The 19,330-nt window shown below is 39.9% G+C and overlaps 1 protein-coding gene across 1 annotated transcript; it reads right to left on the bottom strand.

The window, feature by feature from the left end:
• Positions 1-910: 910 nt before the first annotated feature.
• On the bottom strand, positions 911-10,334 carry LOC124127356 (glycine N-phenylacetyltransferase-like). The gene is made up of 6 exons (XM_048384335.1): positions 10,246-10,334; positions 4,452-4,568; positions 3,904-4,018; positions 3,443-3,557; positions 2,288-2,582; positions 911-1,108 (listed from the first exon to the last, which is right to left on the bottom strand). Exons 1-6 carry the CDS (start codon positions 10,318-10,320, stop codon positions 911-913), a joined length of 915 nt encoding a protein of 304 aa, XP_048240292.1. The 5' UTR covers positions 10,321-10,334.
• Between the last annotated feature and the right edge of the window lie 8,996 nt (positions 10,335-19,330).

The raw sequence follows: 19,330 nt of genomic DNA, 5'->3' as shown, positions 1-19,330 counted from the left end.
TGGGTGAGTGTGTGTCTGTATGGGCATTGGTTTGAAAGTGAAGTGTGTTGGGTGGTTTTGCAGTGGATGCACCAGGGTGTGCATGTGCCTGGGCAGTCTGTTTGTGCGCATTTTTTACATTTAGTTTTACGGTATGTGCAGTGGGAGGCAGTGTGGTTGTATTTGAGGCACTTTGTACATTGCTTAACCTGCTTTATATAGGGTTTGACTTCGAAGTTGGTGTGGGCTCCGAAGGATATGTGTTTGGGGGCTTCAGGGAATTTAGCGGTCTTTTTGAAGTTGATTATGACAATGGAGGTTGGGACCGTTTTTTCGTTTCTAGTTGAGGTTATTCTACGCGTGCTGGTGATTAGGGGTTGAGGCTTTAAGTGAGTATAATTGTAAGTCCTCAGTTGTTTCCCTTGGGTTAACCCTAATTACGCCTCGTGTATATTGTTGCCAATTAGGTGGGTTTTTTTTATTACCGTGACGTGGAATATTTGAGTTATTTTATTTGCTGCGTTGTAAGATTCTAAGAGAATGAATGCCATGAGGCAGAGAAGATATATATGTACATGTAAGGACAACAAAATTAAAAAGATAACAAAAGATGGAAAATAACAAAGGGTAGGAACTAACAAGGGACGCCAGCAGATGATTGGCGCTGATAGGTGATTAGCAATAGACAATGGAAGCCAACACTTGACAGTAATTAGCGCTGATGGTATGGAAGCCAGTACTTATTTGTTAAGTAATATGTAATGGACACTGGGCAAATGGGAGGCTGGGGGTAATTAGCATCGACAGGTGACAGAATGGACATGGCAATCGGTAAATTAAGCCAGATAGGTAATTAGCACTGAAAAAGTTCAAAGCAATAAGTCCAAAGCACTAGGCAGATGTCTCCTGATGTCAATGGCTGCTTGTAGTATCATTGTCGCCATTTTTTGTTGGTAGACAGGACTTTGGTGGCTTCCCACATGACGTTATGGTTTTGGTTCTTCAGGATGTGTTCGCAAATGGTGGATGTCAGGTCGAGTTTGTTAACAGAGGTCCGATGTTCTTTAAGTCTGGTGTTGAGGGGTCTGAGGGTTTTTCCAATGAACTGGTGGCCAAGGTTGCAGGGGATCTAGTATATACATCCATTGACACCAGGATACACCAACCAGCCACTTATCTGTGGCGACCCCAGATCTAACCATGCCTTAAATTTGCATTTGTATACTGTTACTTTTTCTGTTACCATTTTAGAACTATGGTGGAACTGTGGACTTATTTGTTCTCAAAGTGAATATAAATCGAGAAGGTTCCAATAATCCTTTGTTGAATGGGTAATGTATTCCACAATCTAATAGATGATGGTATATACGAGGATTCAGGCTTATGGCAATGTAACACAATGATAATTATCAGGCATTTGTTTAATGTTGTCTTTTTTCGAATACAGTTTAACTCGATAAAATTCCGATGGAGTTCGAGTCAACGACGTTTCCCCAAATGTTTGTACTGTTTGCCTACATATCTTACGACATTCAAATCTGATTGGGTCAATCTTACAATATGCAAATCTGATTGGGTCAATTATACTCCCCTGATAATTTAATGTTGAAGCATGCTTCCTTAAAACAGATGAACGTTTGCCCAAATATTGTACTGTTTACCTGCATGTCTAATGATATGCGAATCGGTTTAGGCCAAGGACCTGATTATGTTTAAATGTTTAAAGATTCTTCCTTAAAACTTTTAAAACTTCCTTTTTGAAACAATTGACCCTTACTTATATTTTGTGTTTTATAAAAGGCCAAAACTTACAAGTGTTGAAATGAACACAGTCATTCCCATTGATACCTGATATTATTCATGGCATTTTATGCAGGATTAAATTGCCCTTTTCTTAAAATATATGCATATTTGGTGTGCCTGAATGTTGGGTGAGTATGGTAGCGTTGATGCCACGCCCTCCTCCCCCTGTTTTATTATCATACACTTACTGGGTGTTTAAGGCATCGTCATCATGTCGAATGATGAAAGGTACTCGTTATAGGACTGTAGAGGTCCTTAACAACATACGTCAATTGTATCATTATTGTTAAAGTATCGCAGTAGTGTGTGTAACTATCGTGATATTTATTGCAACTATTGTAGTTGTAAAACTGACCCTGATAGTCATCCCACGTAATCATATCCTCATTTTCTACGCTGGTGTGTTTATCCACCAACAAGTATCCTCAGGCAGGTTAGTCTCAAAGCCAATTTGTTTGTTAAGCGCAATTGATGCCTTATTTGTTTCATGAACATAAATATGAACCTCTGCCATCTTCTGTAGACGCAAACCGGCCAAGTGGGACATGATCATCTTGGCATATCCCTTCCCTCGGTGTGCCTCCAGAATATGTAAGACACCTAGATACCCGTAATGGTTTGTCAGGGCGTACCCAACCAGGGAGCCTTCCCTGCTGTACAGGCAACACGAAGGTAGTTTCCTGATGAGTTCCTTTATGTATAGCTCAGAGTGTGTCCCTCCATTGTAAGACCACATAGAGTTGACTAGATGGGCTTGCTCCGGAGTAAGACTTCCTATCTTGAATCCGTTTGGAATAGGCCTGCAACATAAAACAAGAAACGAAATCCAGTTTACAAATTACCCACGGGAATTGTAAAGAAATAGCCATTATCTCTATTACAAAGCGTTCCACGTAAATAATATGGAAAATTATGGCATGGTAACCAACATATCATTTCAAAACTTTATTTCTTTATAATTGCAGACATACCTCAACTCCCAGAAAACCAACCTAATAATTCATTGTGAAAATGTTGACATCCTCAAAGACATTCTTTCCGAAATGAAACCATACAAATCTAATACCACTTCATGAAACCAACACAAAACACAAACGGAGTTCTGGAGCAACACCAACTCACTGCAGACGGTTCGTTTTTAGCTGGCACGATATTACTTGCATTTCGAAGTCGTCTCGTTTAAAACTAAGCTCATGATCAATGATCCATGTCAAATCAAAGCTCATTTTTAGAATTCATAAGGGCAAACACCTATAGAAAGAGCCTTCATTCATGATCCTATGACTTCTGGTTATGAAATTAGGACAAAATCCAATAGGGACTGGCTGCCATCTTGGATTTTGCCAGTATGGCGGCCCAAATGATCACCGGCTTTGGCGCTCTCCAAAAATGAATTTAGTGTGTTCCGGTCTACACCTGTGCCAAATTTGATGCTTGTAGACACATCTGCACGATAACCCCCTAAGGGCCTGGACTATGACGAAAGTGACACCGTTTATGTTAGGGAAAAGATATGGCGATGGAGCTGTGATAAAATGTTTAAACTGAACCCTGAAAAGGTGATTTTGTGTGATTGAAAAACTACATATTTTTAAGGTATGAACTGGTGGCTTTAGGGTAATCATCGTAATGTATCATCTAAACATGCTTCTTATCTCACCAGAACTTCAGCGTCTTTTCCGTGACTTTCATGTCAAAGAACTTATCCAAGTGATATGGCCTGTGGTGCTTCTGCATGACACTGAGAACCGATGACATCTCGTCAGGATATTTTCCTGTGGAATATATTAACTCAACAAGTCATTTACAAAAACGCGACACTTGATGACAATTTAAACGTTTTGTCTAAGTTTGTAGTTTGAGGGTGGATGGTGTTTAACGACGAACCACCGTGTCTCCAGTATGTTTTACTCTTACAACAATATCAGGTTCTATTCTATTTTACCTCGGAATCTCCAAAGCATTCTCACATATACACACAAGGGATAATCTTTGATTTGTGTTAACCTTGGTTTTTCTTCAACATTATAATGGCAGACCATGTCATAACAAAAGTTCTGTTGAAAGAGGCATAACTCACTCACTCACTCACTCACTCGCTTCCATTCAATCTGATCTCACCTACAAACCCAATTCTTGCTGACCAGTCTATGACTTCAGGCAGTTGAAGCAGGGTCTCCAGAGCTTCACAGTCTGTGGCATGGACAACGGTTTCCAAAATCAGGTGGTTTCGGTACTGAAAAAATATACATCTTATAAAGATATATTTTAAATTAATTAATTAATTTACACACCAGATACTAACATTTCACTTCTCATGTTATTTCTTGGAAATAGGGACAGTGAGGGAAATATATTATTTGACGCCACACGCTAAATATTCGTTTCAGGACCAGTCACATAAGTGACATGAACAAAAAACACGTTGACCCCCAATCAGCAAAATCCCAGAGTGAGACCACCAATTAATTATATGAAGAACATGTTGGGAAACAGCAATCTCTTCAGTCATATTTCCCTTGCGTTTATTCAATTGATTATTCCAGTTAGTCCAATAATTAGATAATTAGATTAATTAGAGTTATTTAGATTCAGTGTTTGTTGGCGTCTTTGTTGATCTCAGTATGATTTTCCCAAGAAACGATTTAACAGTCAGTAGCATTTTTTACCTTGGCTGTAGCAGGATTGACACGCACTACCAGGGCTCTGTAATCTGGCCAGCGGTCCACTATAAAGTCATAGTCAGTTATCACTGATTGGAGTTTGGAAATTATTTCACCCCGAATCTGTTGAAGGGAGAAAAATGGATAAGAGTTGTTTTATCAACAAAATATGCATGTATCTCAAAGGTAGAGAGAGAAAGTTGATAACATTGTAATGTCTATACATGTATATTCATAATGTTGACATAACAGACTATGAAGAATCTCTGACTTGGATCTCTTTAATACCGACAATAAGTAAGCAAAAAAACAAGGGCAGGTAGAATTGTCTATAATTCTTACGAATCCTCTACCTCTATTACGTCATTGTCATAAATCCTGTATTTTGGCTGCAATCACACTAAAACTAAACCTTCAGATTTTCAACAGAAGTCCTCTTCACTGTCAACAATATATAACCAGTTGTACCAACAATAGCACTTCATGACTACAACTCTTCCGAGTGCAAAGTCGGAAAAATCCTCACTTCTCTCCCGTGTGTGCTGGAGTAAACATCTCTGTAGCTGCCCAACTCTAGCACTTGGATATGTGTCCACACTATTCTCATCGTTTCAGTTCAATTAGTCCATTATTTACTATTAATTCTACAAGAAGTAGTTATTGATTACACTTGAGAAGAGAAGGTGTTTGGTGTATTGTGATATCAATAATGGCGCCTTCTTCAGTGTGTCAGAAGTGTGTCCATTTTATGGTTTCTGTGGGTCCGCATACTTCATGCTGGTAGTTTTTGTCTAAATATATATGTATTAGTAATGTACTTCTCGTCACGATATGGCCGAAATATTGTTGATGTGACGTTAAATCATGGACAAGGAAATATATAGAGGCAGAAGTTGCACCACTTCCATTCAAGTCCCCCATGGCCAAGACCATTCCTTCCTAACAACAAACCTCAAGCTATCAGACGAGCCAACACTCTGGACTGTAGTATCCCACAGGATCAAGTGAAAAAGAATCATCTCCTGGATTTCATGGAAAAGATATTTGAAAACAAGCATGCGGAAATAGCCCCTCCTCTAAAAAAAACAGAAAAAATGTTGCTATCTACCAATATTTGGCATATATCATCCAAAAAAATTAAATCAAGTGCAAGTTTCATTAAACAACGGTCTTTTGCAAAGACCAGATGTGACAAATATACTCTTAAAAAAAGAAACGCAATACGGATATTTTTGGCCATAAAAGCAAAATTAGCGGACCAAGAAGTGCAAAATGAAGAGGCTTAATATGTTATAGTGTCAGTGACAAATTTCCCAGATCAAAATGACAATGACATGCAAACCTTTAGTCAGGAAACACGTACGATTCGGAAAAACGCACCCAGTGCATTAACAAAAAGGCCCCTGACTTGCACGCACTGCACGCGCAGAAGCACAAGGAACGGTGTTAAAGTGCAAGGTTTTTGATTGGCTAGCATATGCGTCAATCGAACAGTGACAGTTCAACAACATTCCAAAAAGTGCAAAGAAACAACGTCATAGGCCGCTTGCAGACAGGGGAATCCCAATCACCTGTAGCCAGGGTTTTCAATGTAGCACCAGGCACCATCAGAAGGCTATGGGATCGGTTTCAACAGCATGAGTCAACACGTTGGTTGGGACGACCAAGAGTAACCACCCCCGTCCAAGATTGCTACATCCGATTGCGCCACCTACGTAAAAAGACGACAACAGCAACCTCGATCAACCGCATCCCAAATACCCGGACTGCGCAGAATCCCCGACCAGACCGTACGAAACCGTTTAAGAGCAGCAGGTCTACGAGCAAGACTTCTTGTTCAACGCGTCATACTGAGTCGACAACATCGTCAGCAAAGACTGCATTGGTGTCGTTAACACAGGGTAAGGCCTCAACTGCGATGAAGAGATGTCTGGTTGAGCGATGAATCAAGATTTCTCCTCCGTCGAGGGGATGGAAGAGCATGCGTCTAAATACCTACAGGAAGTGGACCGAATGACGGTGCATGAAACAGCCTGTCTCCAGCTATTGTCTCTTACGGGCCTCGCAAAATAGTTGGAATTGGAAAAGATACTTTCAGAGACGTGAGTGAGAGTGGTTTTACGCCGCTTTTAGCAATATTACAGCAATATCATGGCGGGGAACATCAGAAATGGGCTTCACACATTGTATCCATGTCAGGAATCGAAATCAGGTCTTCGGCGTGAGGAGCGAGGCAAAACCTTACACAAAACGTGGAGTGCTCTCAACCATCAATAGTCCGTATGAGCATATGGGTTTTGTTGCCCATGTCATTGTCAAAGAAAAGATTCTCTGTTAGACCTGTTAGAAATTGGAATGGGATGATATGTTACCCGTGGAACTCCGACAAGAATGGGTAAACTCGAAAAATTCATTACTCATGCAGTTACAGATTCCTCGGACATTCTTAACGATGTCTCCATTTCTTACAAAATCAGGAGATTTTCTGTTTGTGTAACGAATAGGGTAGCCAAAATAAGAAACTTGGTCATCTTCACAAATGTTGCGACAGTTTTAAATCCCTCAGATTGTGCAACAAGATCAATTCAAGCCAACTTGGAAACAGCCCATGGCTTCACGTTCCAACTCCCCGAGAAAGATCAACACACTTGTTTAGCGAAGACGCGGAAAATAGCACAGACCTGTTAAACGAAGTGGCCTCATGTGTTACCAGTGTGGCAAACAGAAACGAAAAGGCTGTCGTCCGAGAGAAATCAGCAACAAGATAAACACGTCCCATCTCAGAGATGAAGGTGCTGCCATCTGCAGAACGTTCTGTTGTGTTACTCAACATACCAAAGTTTGAATGTTATGTCATGCATGTATTTGTGTGGGTGTGGGTGTGTATGTGTGTGTGTGTGCGCGCGCGCGTGTGTGTGTGTGATACCTTCATAAGATATCAAGCGGGGATATCAAGTAACAATAATATCAATGTAGTTATATGCAATCATGCGCTTCGTTAGATGTTTTCCATGATTATTGTGCAGAATGGAAGCTAGATGTCAAGATCGCTGAGACAAAAGAAATAAACTATCCTTCAAATATGGAAATATGGAACTGGAAATAGTAGACTCTTATGTATATCTTGGTATAAAATTTCATATACATAGAACTTTTGCACATGCGGTTAAGACCTTGGCAGAGAAACAACTTAACTGAAATAGAGGTCTTGAATATTAACAGAAATCGACAAATATTTTTAATAAATACCATTCTGTACCATCGATGATAGGAATTACACTTTTTGCAATGCTTTCAATTCCAAGTGTGATATGCTACCATAATTTGAATGAATCTAAATGTGACCGTGAAACAAAAGGTGTTGAAATCCTTAAGTTCGTCAAACGGATATGAATTTATCTTCACAGGTAGCGCTTTATGTGTTAATATAATGTTTTCTAAAACTCTGAACGGAGAAACTGACTATTCATGGTGTTTATACAGGAATTCTAACATAGAGAAACTCACAGTTACCCAGTCCCCTGAAATCCTGCATACCCCAAGGGAGCTAAAACATACCTGCCACTAGCGAGGAGAAACAATAAAGCGCTACTAAAAGTATCTTATTTACACACTGATACTGACTACCGTTACAGTTAACATTCATATATTTCTTATGTTGAAATCAGGTATGGCGCATGCAGAAGACACAAATTATCCAGAAGAATGAATTAAGCATTTAGAAACCTGACGCGCACTTCTGATGTTTCATCCGTAATCTGTGGGTTGGTTGACTTCACATCCATTGATATTGCACTGACCCTCTAATCTGTTCAATCATATCTGACTGCAGTTAGACATTCATATCAATGACTACATCTAAATTAATACCCAAATCGTTGATTAAATAATTACCCCAAAGAAGAGAAAACGCCAAATGAGAACAGCTGCTTTATACCAGACACCCTCGTCAGATCACACACTTTATAGATAGGGACAGAGGTTGGTATACCACTACTTTCACCTTAAAGCAATAGACTGTTCACCTGGGGAATGACGACAACCACAGGTGATAGGGTTATGCTATGGGATAATGACGACACAAAGCTGTTACAGAAGTACTTGTTGCATAATATGTAATTGGGATCCTTGAAAAAAGAAGGGTAATATTTTTAGCACACGAAGACGTATTTGCCTTGTATTTGTTTTGTTTGTTGTTGTTTAACGTCGCTCTCAGCAATATTCCAGCTATGTGACGGCGGTCTGTAAATAATCGAATATGGACCAGAACATCCAGTGATTGACATCATGAACATCGATCCACGCAATTGGGATACCATGACATGCGTCAACCAAGTCAGCGAGCCTGACCACTCGATATTTGCTTTGTACATAAGAACTAGTAACTGTACATAAACATTTTCTTTGAAACTTGTGGTTTTGCTTTTGAGTCAACAGAACTTTGCACGAAGACCCTTCTATTGGAAGATATCATTGTTGCAGCCTCCTCGTGTAAAACGTCATGAATGTGTTTAAACAACTGTATCAAAAACGAAGTGAGTGAGTCAAAATGCAACACATATTTGAATAATATAATATATTTTTCCCCGATGTAATGAGTTTGGACACGAGCTGGATATTGAGTATTCTCTGGCGTTGACGTTTTGCATTTTATTCTAGCAACGGCATGTTATCTCAATCAGTCCATCCCCCAGACAAACAATCTTTTTCAGGGTTTATTATAGTGCAGTTTTTTTAAATTTATCAACTGAGACATTAAAATCAAGATTTGAAGAATGTGATTCATTATCAACTTAGCTTTATCTGGACAGTTACTTTGACGACCTATATAGAATTATCTGGGATTCAATCATTCCGACACCAAGCACTTTATAGTTAATATGTTCAAGTTTTACATCGCATCAGCAATCTTTCAGTTTATAGCGACGACATAATATGTGTAATATGTTTTAGTATTGTTTAAAATTGAGTTTTAATATTATATAATATTGTTGTAACTTACATTGCACCACATAGGTTTCAACAGATTATTATCACATCAGTAAGCACAATATGTTGTTATGTACCGCCGTTGTTCAGGCTTGCTGACTTGGTTGATGCATGTCATCGTATCCCAATTGCGTGGTCCATGATGCTAATCACTGGATTGTCTAGTCCAGATTCGATTATTTACAGACGCCGTCATATAGCTGGAACATTGCTGAGTGCGGCGTTAAACAACAAACCAACCAACTAATAACAATATCAAATCAAAGACATAAATATATGAATATCAATGATAACTATCAATGTGACCACAAATGACTTGTGACCATAAGTTTATCGATATATACTTGTACATCAATATGCCCGTGAAGATCCCGGGGTAGTATAGGTCTTCAGCAACCCATACTTGCCGTAAAAGGTGACTATGAAAGTCGTAAAAGGCGACAAACGGGATCGGGTGGTTAGGCTCGCTGACTTGGTTGATACATGCCATCGATCCCAAATGAGTGGATCGATGCTCATGATATTAATCACTGTAGACTCGATTATTTTTACAGACCGCCGTCATATAGCTGGAATATTGCTGAGTGCAGCGTTAAACAACAAACCAACCAAACCAAGTATACATCAATAAACACAGGCTCTGTCCTGAAATGTTGCATCCTGCTTCACTTGGCTTGAGCAAAGTGGAAAAACATCCTCGGATCTGTACTCTGTCGACCACAACATGTTTTGAACGATACATCAACGTAGCAAAACATAAAGTTATCATTAAAAGACACGTCTACAATAATGCAACACATGCTGTACTCACATGATTTGCATTCCGGATGTTTTGTAGAGTTGATAATAGCCGAGGAAGCTGTTGCCTTCCCAGGAAGACAGCCATGGTATGTATGTTCAAGTAGGCCTCTCAAATGAAACAATATTCAACTATCTATTATATTCATACATATTCATGCGTAATTGTGACATGAATTAGAATGCTAGTTTCATAACGACATTTGTGGTAAGAGGACACGTAATATTATCTGACAAAATATAGGCTATTTTCTGTTCATCACGCAGTTTGATAAAATTTGGGTTTAACACAAGACACTTGTTTGAGAGACTACGTCGCTCACGCATTGCACGATTCTGTACACCATTAATACACGGCATATTATTGTTTACCCACATACAAGATCCATATTCTAAAACAGACCCCACTATCGTGTCATATAACGTTGTAAATGTACGGTATTGTATACCACATAATATAAGATAGCTACGCGAAAAATCGCAAAGAACAATGAAGAACGAAGCGTGGTATATTTCACGATAATACATTGTTCTGTCATGACGTTTTTTTCAGGAGATTCGAACTTGAGCTCGCAACTTGATGAGAGGGGAGTGTCTAGTGAGTTGTTCCCCATAGATGTAGCCAGGCAAAGCAGATAAACGCGATGGCAGAACTATCGCATCCAAAACCGGGAGACATTTGACAATCGGTACAGAAAAGGTACAGGTAATCAATCAATTGATTTTGATAATAAAATATAAGAAACCATGCTCGGGTGGGACCCTCGTGTGAAAACGCCTGTGATGACTGGATATTGTGTTATGTGCATATTGATCTTGGTAGACAAGAAAACGAATACGTTTTCACGCGCTGACCTTCACGAAACTCCAGGGCCTTAACAAATGTACCTTTTAAGTATTAATAAACTGCACAATTTAGGTGAAAGTTGTTTCGTAACGATATACATGTATACTCTACCGCAAAAGAAACGACAAAAGGATAGATATATGAGAAACCTTATTTGTCCAAACACTGTAAACATACATTGAGACATATTAAAAAGATGAAACTTCGCAAAACTGATCATCAAGGTTGAAAGTGTCAAATGTTCCTAAATTGAAACACAACACTAGTCTCTGAGAAAATGGCATCACAAGTCAGTATCACGTATGTCCGCCATGTGCATTGATGACTGCTGTGCAACGTCGATACATTGAATGGATGAGGCGGTTGATGAAGGCCATAGGCACTTGAGCCCACACCCTGAGGAACGCCTGACGAAGTTCAGCTGCAGTTGTCGGCTCTGGTCGGACGTCATTCAGCCGTCTTTGAATCACGTCCCACAGGTGCTCAATGGGATTTAAATCGGGACTGAGGGCAGGCCACTGCATGGTTCTGATGCCATTCTGCTGGAGGAAGTCTCTTGTTGCTCTCGCAGTGTGGGCACGAGCGTTATCATGCTGAAACTCGTGGTTGCGGCGACGTGCCAAATGAGGTGTGATCTATGGTCTCAAGACTTGATCAATGTACCGAGCTGCTGTGACACCATTGCCTCTCCATGGACCGATGTTCTGGAAGACCACAGAGCCGACCCTCTGTGCAAGACCAATTCCACCCCACACCATGATGCTCGGACCACCCCACGAGTCTCTCTCAACAACACAAGCATCCGAATAAGGTTCCCAACAGGGTTGCCAGACTCCTTCTCTTTGCCATCTGCTGATGAGATACAGTAACGGCTCTCGTCTGAGAAGAGGACTCTTCTCCACTGCTGGTGGCGCCATTGCTGGTGCTGTGTTGCCCACCGAAGACATGGTGTCAGAATAGGTCCTCGGTGTGGCAGTGACAGTGGGGATGTCTGCTCGCCAATCGTCGACGCACGGTGTCCGCACTAATGTGTCGCTGGTGTGTCCCCATGGTCTATCGAGCAGTTTCCGCTGCAGTGACAAAGCGATCTTGAAGATGCTGTCGCACAATCTGACGATCCTGACGTCGGTTGGTGACCCTTGGTCTTCCACTACGTGGTCGGTCATATGTAGCGTTGGTGGTCTTGTACCATTGCTGGAGCCCGTATATTGTCCTCCCGTGGACTTGAAATGTATAGGCTACTTGCCGGGCGGTTCGTCCAGCTTGCAATCGACCAAGGGCTTGGTGTCGCTGATTTCTCGTCAAACTTGGCATGTGGTAGCAATTCAATAACGAATGAATGTTATCCTATCTGGGTGGATTTTTATAGGACAAGATATGGGGGAACGCATGTGCATTTCAATTTGCACGGAACTCACGTGCATCGGGTTACCATGGCCGTTGCCGTGATGCGTTTGGGGGGTCGGTTTTATTGACATCTGCTTTGGGTTTTTTAGCATCAAATGTCATTTTTCCGTACAAGGTAATGTTAAATATTAGAAACTTTGACAAAAATTACCCAGATTTTTAAATGGCAACTGTTCATGCAATGTAACTTGGGGTGACGTTTCTTTTGCGGTTAAGTATATGTTACTTAAGGTGCCTTTTGAATGATTTGTTACCATGATTTTTCTATTGCATTTTGGTAGCATGATCGACCGCATGGCATTACTTTTAAACTATAGGGTGATGTAAACCACAATTATAGAGAGAGAGAGAGGTTATCACCCGTGTGTGTTTTAAAGATGGTAAATATCCTATTTTAGGAATAAACATTGCAAACATCCTCTCTCACAGACGACAAGACCATCAAGACTGCCCCTGATGACAAGGGCAAGTCCATAGTCATCATGGACACTGTCCACTTCCATGAGCTAGTCAACAACATCCTCAAAGACCCCACCACCTACTCCAAGATCAAGAAGGACCCAACTGCCAAACTCCTTCGCCAACATAAAACCCTCTTCAAACAACTAAAAGACAACTTTGAAATTACCCAAGTACTTCACCACCAACTCACCTTCGCTTGTTTACTCTCGTCTTGTTGAAAATGATAAAGACGAGGGTTTGCGACATACGTTCTTGTGTACGACAGGGCAATAGCTATTAACAGCTTTTGCTGTTGGTACGCACAGTTAGCTTGGGGCCTTAGTCAGCATCCCGGCGTTCCCAAAAGCAATCATCCTACCCCACCTTCTGCATCCGCCTTTGCTGTTATATTACATTATGAACTAATTTATGTTAATGTTGGATAATTACAAAAATTCCTGTAGGTTTTATTTTCTGTATAGAAGTCCGAGTTTTATATACGGGAAATGCCGCTATCATTGACGGTATAGTCCATTAACATCCTGTGCCCATTTTAGATTAGAACTAACGCACTTTAAGTGGTTCTCGGCAAGTGTATACTGTACTTATAATAATAAAATAGGAATATTCAACTCATTCAAGATTGTATGAACAAGTTTGAGCAAAATGAGCGCCCTATTTGGGCATTGTCCATGACCAGTAAATTATTTATGAACGTATACTGATGAGTAAGTTTGAAATTTATATGGTTCGGAAGTTATGATAGCGACCATCTTTAATACTTTAACACTTACTAATATGTAAATGGGGTGTATGGTTACAACAAGGTTACAACATGGTTATTACATCCCAAATTTTGCGTCCTGTATATGGGATAATTGCTAGCAGCTATGTAAAATGCTAATTGGGGCTTTTCAATGCTGTTAATATGGCAAATGTCAACACGTTTTTGAGACAAAGTCCAAGGTTCGAGATAACATGCAAAAAGAATATGTTCGAGATAACGAATTTCGAGATAAGGGGGTCCGACTGTATGTCCGAAACACGATGTACTTGGGCGACGACAACAGAAGCCATGTTTGGCTTATTCGTCCAACCAGTAAATTCACGGAACAAACACTTTTAAAACAAATATTCATTCTCACCATTCCAACGTCAGGAATGAGACGCTAATGTTAACAAACTATTTTTGATAGAAACAGGTTCAAAATCAAAACGATATTTTTAATATAGCAAAATAAAATATACGTTATTTGTATTTGAGAACATTAGTAATTACAATAAGATAATAAAACAAAATGGTGTCATGGGTCCACGGACTCCAAAACAAATATTATTGCTATGTGATTTTCTTTAAACACATACATTGATTTTCAAATGCTTTGACGCTATAAAGATTAACTACTACTCTTCTAAAAATACTGGTCATAGTTTAGTTCGTTGCACCAGAGGCTGCACCCAATCCCAGTAATCGGATGGGCCTTGTTATAACACAGACACCATGCTAGGCCTACCTGACGGTGATGTGATGTGGATGTTCTGCCACTTATTGGTCTCAACCCAGGAACTGCCCGAGCTATTATTGTGGCTGTTTGGTATCGATTCCGCAGATTCCGCAGATTCAGCAGATGCCGCAGATGCACCACGACTGTACCGTGACATGAATGTTGCCCTGCTGTATATAAAGTCTCCAAAGAGATGATATTGTGTTTCGATGAACATTAAAATGTCTGGCAACTTCGGTTTGCGCCGTTCCTGTTTGCAGCATACCCACAGCAAGTGGACGTGGATTTTCATCAAGCCGCGGCATTGCGTAAGCCTTAATTACGGTTAAACAAAATAAAAGTGCTTTTATTGGCGCCTGATGGCTAAATATTAATTTTTGCTGTAGCACAGTTACTTTTTTTCCCGTTAGTATGCTAGTATTGTCAGACCCGAATAGTTTCCAAACTGAGACTGTATATTCAACACAAATTACTTGAATGGGAAAAGTAAAGGAAAGATCTTCAGCGCAAATGCGCGAATGCATTTTGTTTACCGATATATTAGGTGACCGAACCGCAAAATCCTGACTGTTTTGACCATAAAATATGTTTGATATCTGCGGTTATCACAGCTGTGGGAAATGCAACTGTCAAAAGCATAACTGGCTACTGCAACAGATTTGAAATGACTGGAGGGAAGTTTATTACCGGGACATCTATAATGACTCAAGTATCATGAACTGGTTGCCGCCTCCGTGGTCTTGTGGTAGAGCGTCCGCCCGGAGAGCGGAAGGTCCGGGGTTCGATCCCTGGCCGCGTCATACCAAAAGACGTTAAAAGATGGTACTTGTTGTTACCCTGTCTGGCGCTCGACATGAAGGGGCTAAAACAAGGACTGGTCGGCTCGGAGTCAGTATACTGTGTCTGAGTGGGGTATTCATTTTAAACTGCGGCATGGTATCTCAGTGAGCTAGCACTATAAGTCGGCATTAGTCCGGACTAGTACAAGCAGCCACACACACACGTGCATGCACGTCGCTATATAAGTGCAATAATCTTGGACGCGACGTTAAACCCAATTTCTCCTCACCTCACCTCATGAACTGGTGTGTTATGGGCTTATTGCCGATTCTACTGCCTTGACGGACGATCGGCTTGGAAGGATGCTGCCTGAATACTGTGACACCAATGACCTATGATACCAGACCTGTTTGTGAAGGTATTTCCAAAGAATGTCTATGTCCCTGCTATATTCAAGCCGTACAGGGAATTAAAGCAGAGGGTGTTGCTGCATCATTATCATACAAGCGAGACACAGTGCTTGTGCGACGGGCTTATTTCTAATTCATTTCACATCCGTTTATGTCTATACCAATGTGCAACGTCGCTAAAGTACTGAGCATCCTTTGTCTAATTTAAAGTGCTGTGACTTGGTTTACAGACTCTGTAGGGATACGGTGCGAAAGCAGAGATCTGATTATTTACATGTCCTTATATTCCAATGACCGCCTCCGTGGTCTAGTGGTAGAACTTCCACCCGAAGGTCCGGGGTTCGATCCCCGGCCGCGTCATACCAAAGACGTTAAAAGATAGTTGACAATCAGAACTATCCAGAACTATAGCCGTATTGCTCATGTTTATATGACAGTCTTATGGATTCGAATAGTGTTTGCACCTTATACACTCTGAATTCAATGTGCCTGAATACACAAGTTTAGCTATGTTTGCTGTTTAGCACACCATATACATGCTCTCATGCGTAAACATTGCACATGCAAGTTTGAGCATCCGTTATTTTCTATGCTTATTTGTTTGTAATCTTGTTTGTAATTGATAGCTAATCAACATACATGCAATCGTTTTCTAAACCCGTTGACATGGTGTCGGGCGAAACGATTTGATTTAGAAAATCATTATTTCACACGTATAATGTCAGTTTTCAACAAAAGGAATATGATAAGTAGATGACTTATTTTTCTTTGTTGCAACAAGTATATACTATAAGTTATGACGATTTTCAAGGTTACTATTCTATAACAGTAATTGAACTCAATACTTGTGAAATGGAGACACCAAACGCTGGACCTGCTGAAATATTGCTCGACAAAAAGAGAAAGTTGCCTATATGAAAGTCACGTGTTTTAAAGAGTTTCATTCTGTGAATTTTCAATGCGTTACATGCTTGGCATATATCAAAATGAACTGAGCTTATCTAAGTTCATAATGGAGAATTCTCTACATGTGCCTGGCCACTATCTCAAGTCCACCTTTGGTCTAAATGACTGCACGGCACATCTTGCCCATGGAACCTAGAATCCTACGGAAGACACCTTGTTGAATTGCAGGTCGTTCTTCCTGAAGATGTTGACGGAATTACTGATTCTGTGGTCCAAGATGACATAACGTCTGTCTAACTCATCCCACAGATGCCCATTTCGGTTGAGATCTGGTTACATTTACGACTACGGCAAAAAAAATATGTTCGGGGCTCTCAGGACTCTTCTGTGTGGGGCAAACATTGGCATGTTGAAAATGGCACTTCGTGCTTGCAAGAGGCTGGACAACGACAGGATGTATGAGTTAGAAGGTGAAGGACCCAGATATAGAGATCCTGGGCAACTGTGGTCATATGATGTCACCCTGATCTTACGCTATGCGTTTACATTTTTTAAGAGTATATCATAATGCTCTTGATACGTGTCAAAATGAAGAAACTGAACTACACACAACAATTAAAATGATTAGACATTATCTTTGACTTTCATAAAACTATTGTTTATCTCAAGAAGAAATCACTACTTTTTAATATGTAAGACCTCGTCTTTCAAAATGTATTTATTTCTGCCACGTTTTTTTAATCGAAGCATATGTGTTGTTTTAATGTTTGGCTAAATTTGTCAACCATCGCCAACAACCGAAGGATGACATAAATCCTGCTGGGGTCCATGCAGGTAGCAAAAGTACTGTAAGTCCCCATAGTCCCCAGTGTAGGGATCTACCTTCAGTTGTTGGCGATCTGTAGCCTGTTTTCATATTGTGTTGTAAAATCCTAATACAGTTCTACATGCTCTCTAACTAGTTTTACGTAAAGGTGGGGTACTCTAGTTATTATACTGTCCTTCGTCGACAGAATTTTATACAGTTTAAATATATATTGCTAATGTCAAATGTTGTCCCGTCACGATATGGCTTAAATATTGCCAATGTGACGCTAAACTTTAACTTACTCACTCACTGCTTGTATAAGCATATCTTTCGCTGCACTATATATTCGTTCAGCATAATGGTCCAACAACTTGGCATGTGCACGAGAGATGAGGGGGCACGGGTGGCCCAGTCGTCTAAGGCGCCGCATTTCGCTGTGCAGAGTTGCGTTCCTTGGACACGCCAGAAACTTATGATTATGGGTTCGAATCCCAGTTCACCCCGATTATATTTCTAGGTTTGCCAGCACCATACCAGTGCTCGTGGGTTTCACCGAAGTGGTAAACGTCTAAGACCTGCATCACTTCGGGCTTGCCTCCCACATTAAGCTGACACGCAGTGACATTACTGGAATACTGTTAAAAGCGGCGTTAAACCCAACTCACTCACTCACGAGAGATGAGAAGGGGGAAATTAGCTCGGATTCGGCCTCCGGAATGCTGTTTGAAACATTATGTCTGAATTAATTAAAGATTTTGCTTACGGTATTATGCGTGTCAATATTTTTATGTCAGTTCTTTACGATAACTGAATAACAGGTGCGAATTCAAATTAAGTATTTATTCATTATCTACATGCAAATAGGCAAATTGTAATTTGACAATTAGTATAATTAAAAAACATCATGTGTTCTAAAAGCCATTATATATTTTCTCGCAATGATAATGTTTAATTTATAATTAATAGACACGCGGAGAAGATAGTGTGAGGTTGTTCCCAATAGTAGTGTGTGCCTGCACGTGGAGTCAGACGCGTGATCCGATTTCCTTTGTAATCAGTCTCGCTGCTGTCGTCTTTGTCAAGTATAGTCTTTATTGATCAGGTATTGTAGGCCACAGGCCCATTATACATTACAGAGAATACAGTGAGAGAGAAACATTATAATACAAAAGTAAATTTTAGGGGATTTACACAAGACGTAGTTTCATTGCTTTTTAAATGAATACGGATAGATTTTGAAGGATTAATACATTATTTGATGCCATTGAAATATTAAACGTATGTATGGAGGGGTACAGGTAAAACGTTTTGGGTATATATTTTCGTCTTAAATGGACACATCTATCACAAATAACTATAAAATGAAATTCATATTTAATTTGATTTTGATTGCAGGCCAGACACAACCTTTTAGATTTTCAATTCTTTTAAATATGTTTTCTAAGCCGAAATTTGTTTTGAATAAACTGTAAAGAGTTGATTTTGAGCTTGATAAAAGGGCTGCGTGCCAATTTTGTTCATAAGATAAATTTAGACGGAGTATAAATTCCGACAGAAAGCTGGAGATATTACTTATAAATTGTTGTTCCCATATGTTACCAAAACCAGTAGAGAATAGGATGTGTTTTACTTTTGATGCCCAGTTAGTTTTACAATTTCTACATTCTAACAATAATGCGTCTTAACATTTCTTTACACAACGTGATTCAGGCATATTAATTATTTTCCACCAAAACTTAACAACACGTTTAAATGCAGATATGTACATTGGGTATCTTCCGCATTTTCCTCCAACACCGTGGTTTGCGGATGACTGCTTAACACATAAAAATCTCTTACAGGCAAACATTTGTACAACTTCTATTTTTTTTGTAATTATGAATACCCAAAACCAGAGCCATACAATAGAATTGGGATGATTTTAAAAAATAGATCATGAGGTAATGGATTTAACACATATAATGATTTAATAATTCCTCACAGAACCGTTTTTG

This window comes from Haliotis rufescens, unplaced genomic scaffold, assembly GCF_023055435.1.
Source record: "Haliotis rufescens isolate VD_foot unplaced genomic scaffold, xgHalRufe1.0.p SCAF_5, whole genome shotgun sequence".
NCBI classification, from domain to species: domain Eukaryota; kingdom Metazoa; phylum Mollusca; class Gastropoda; order Lepetellida; family Haliotidae; genus Haliotis; species Haliotis rufescens.
The sequence above is the reverse complement of the archived record's forward strand: the minus strand, read 5'-3'. Positions and strand labels throughout refer to the sequence as shown.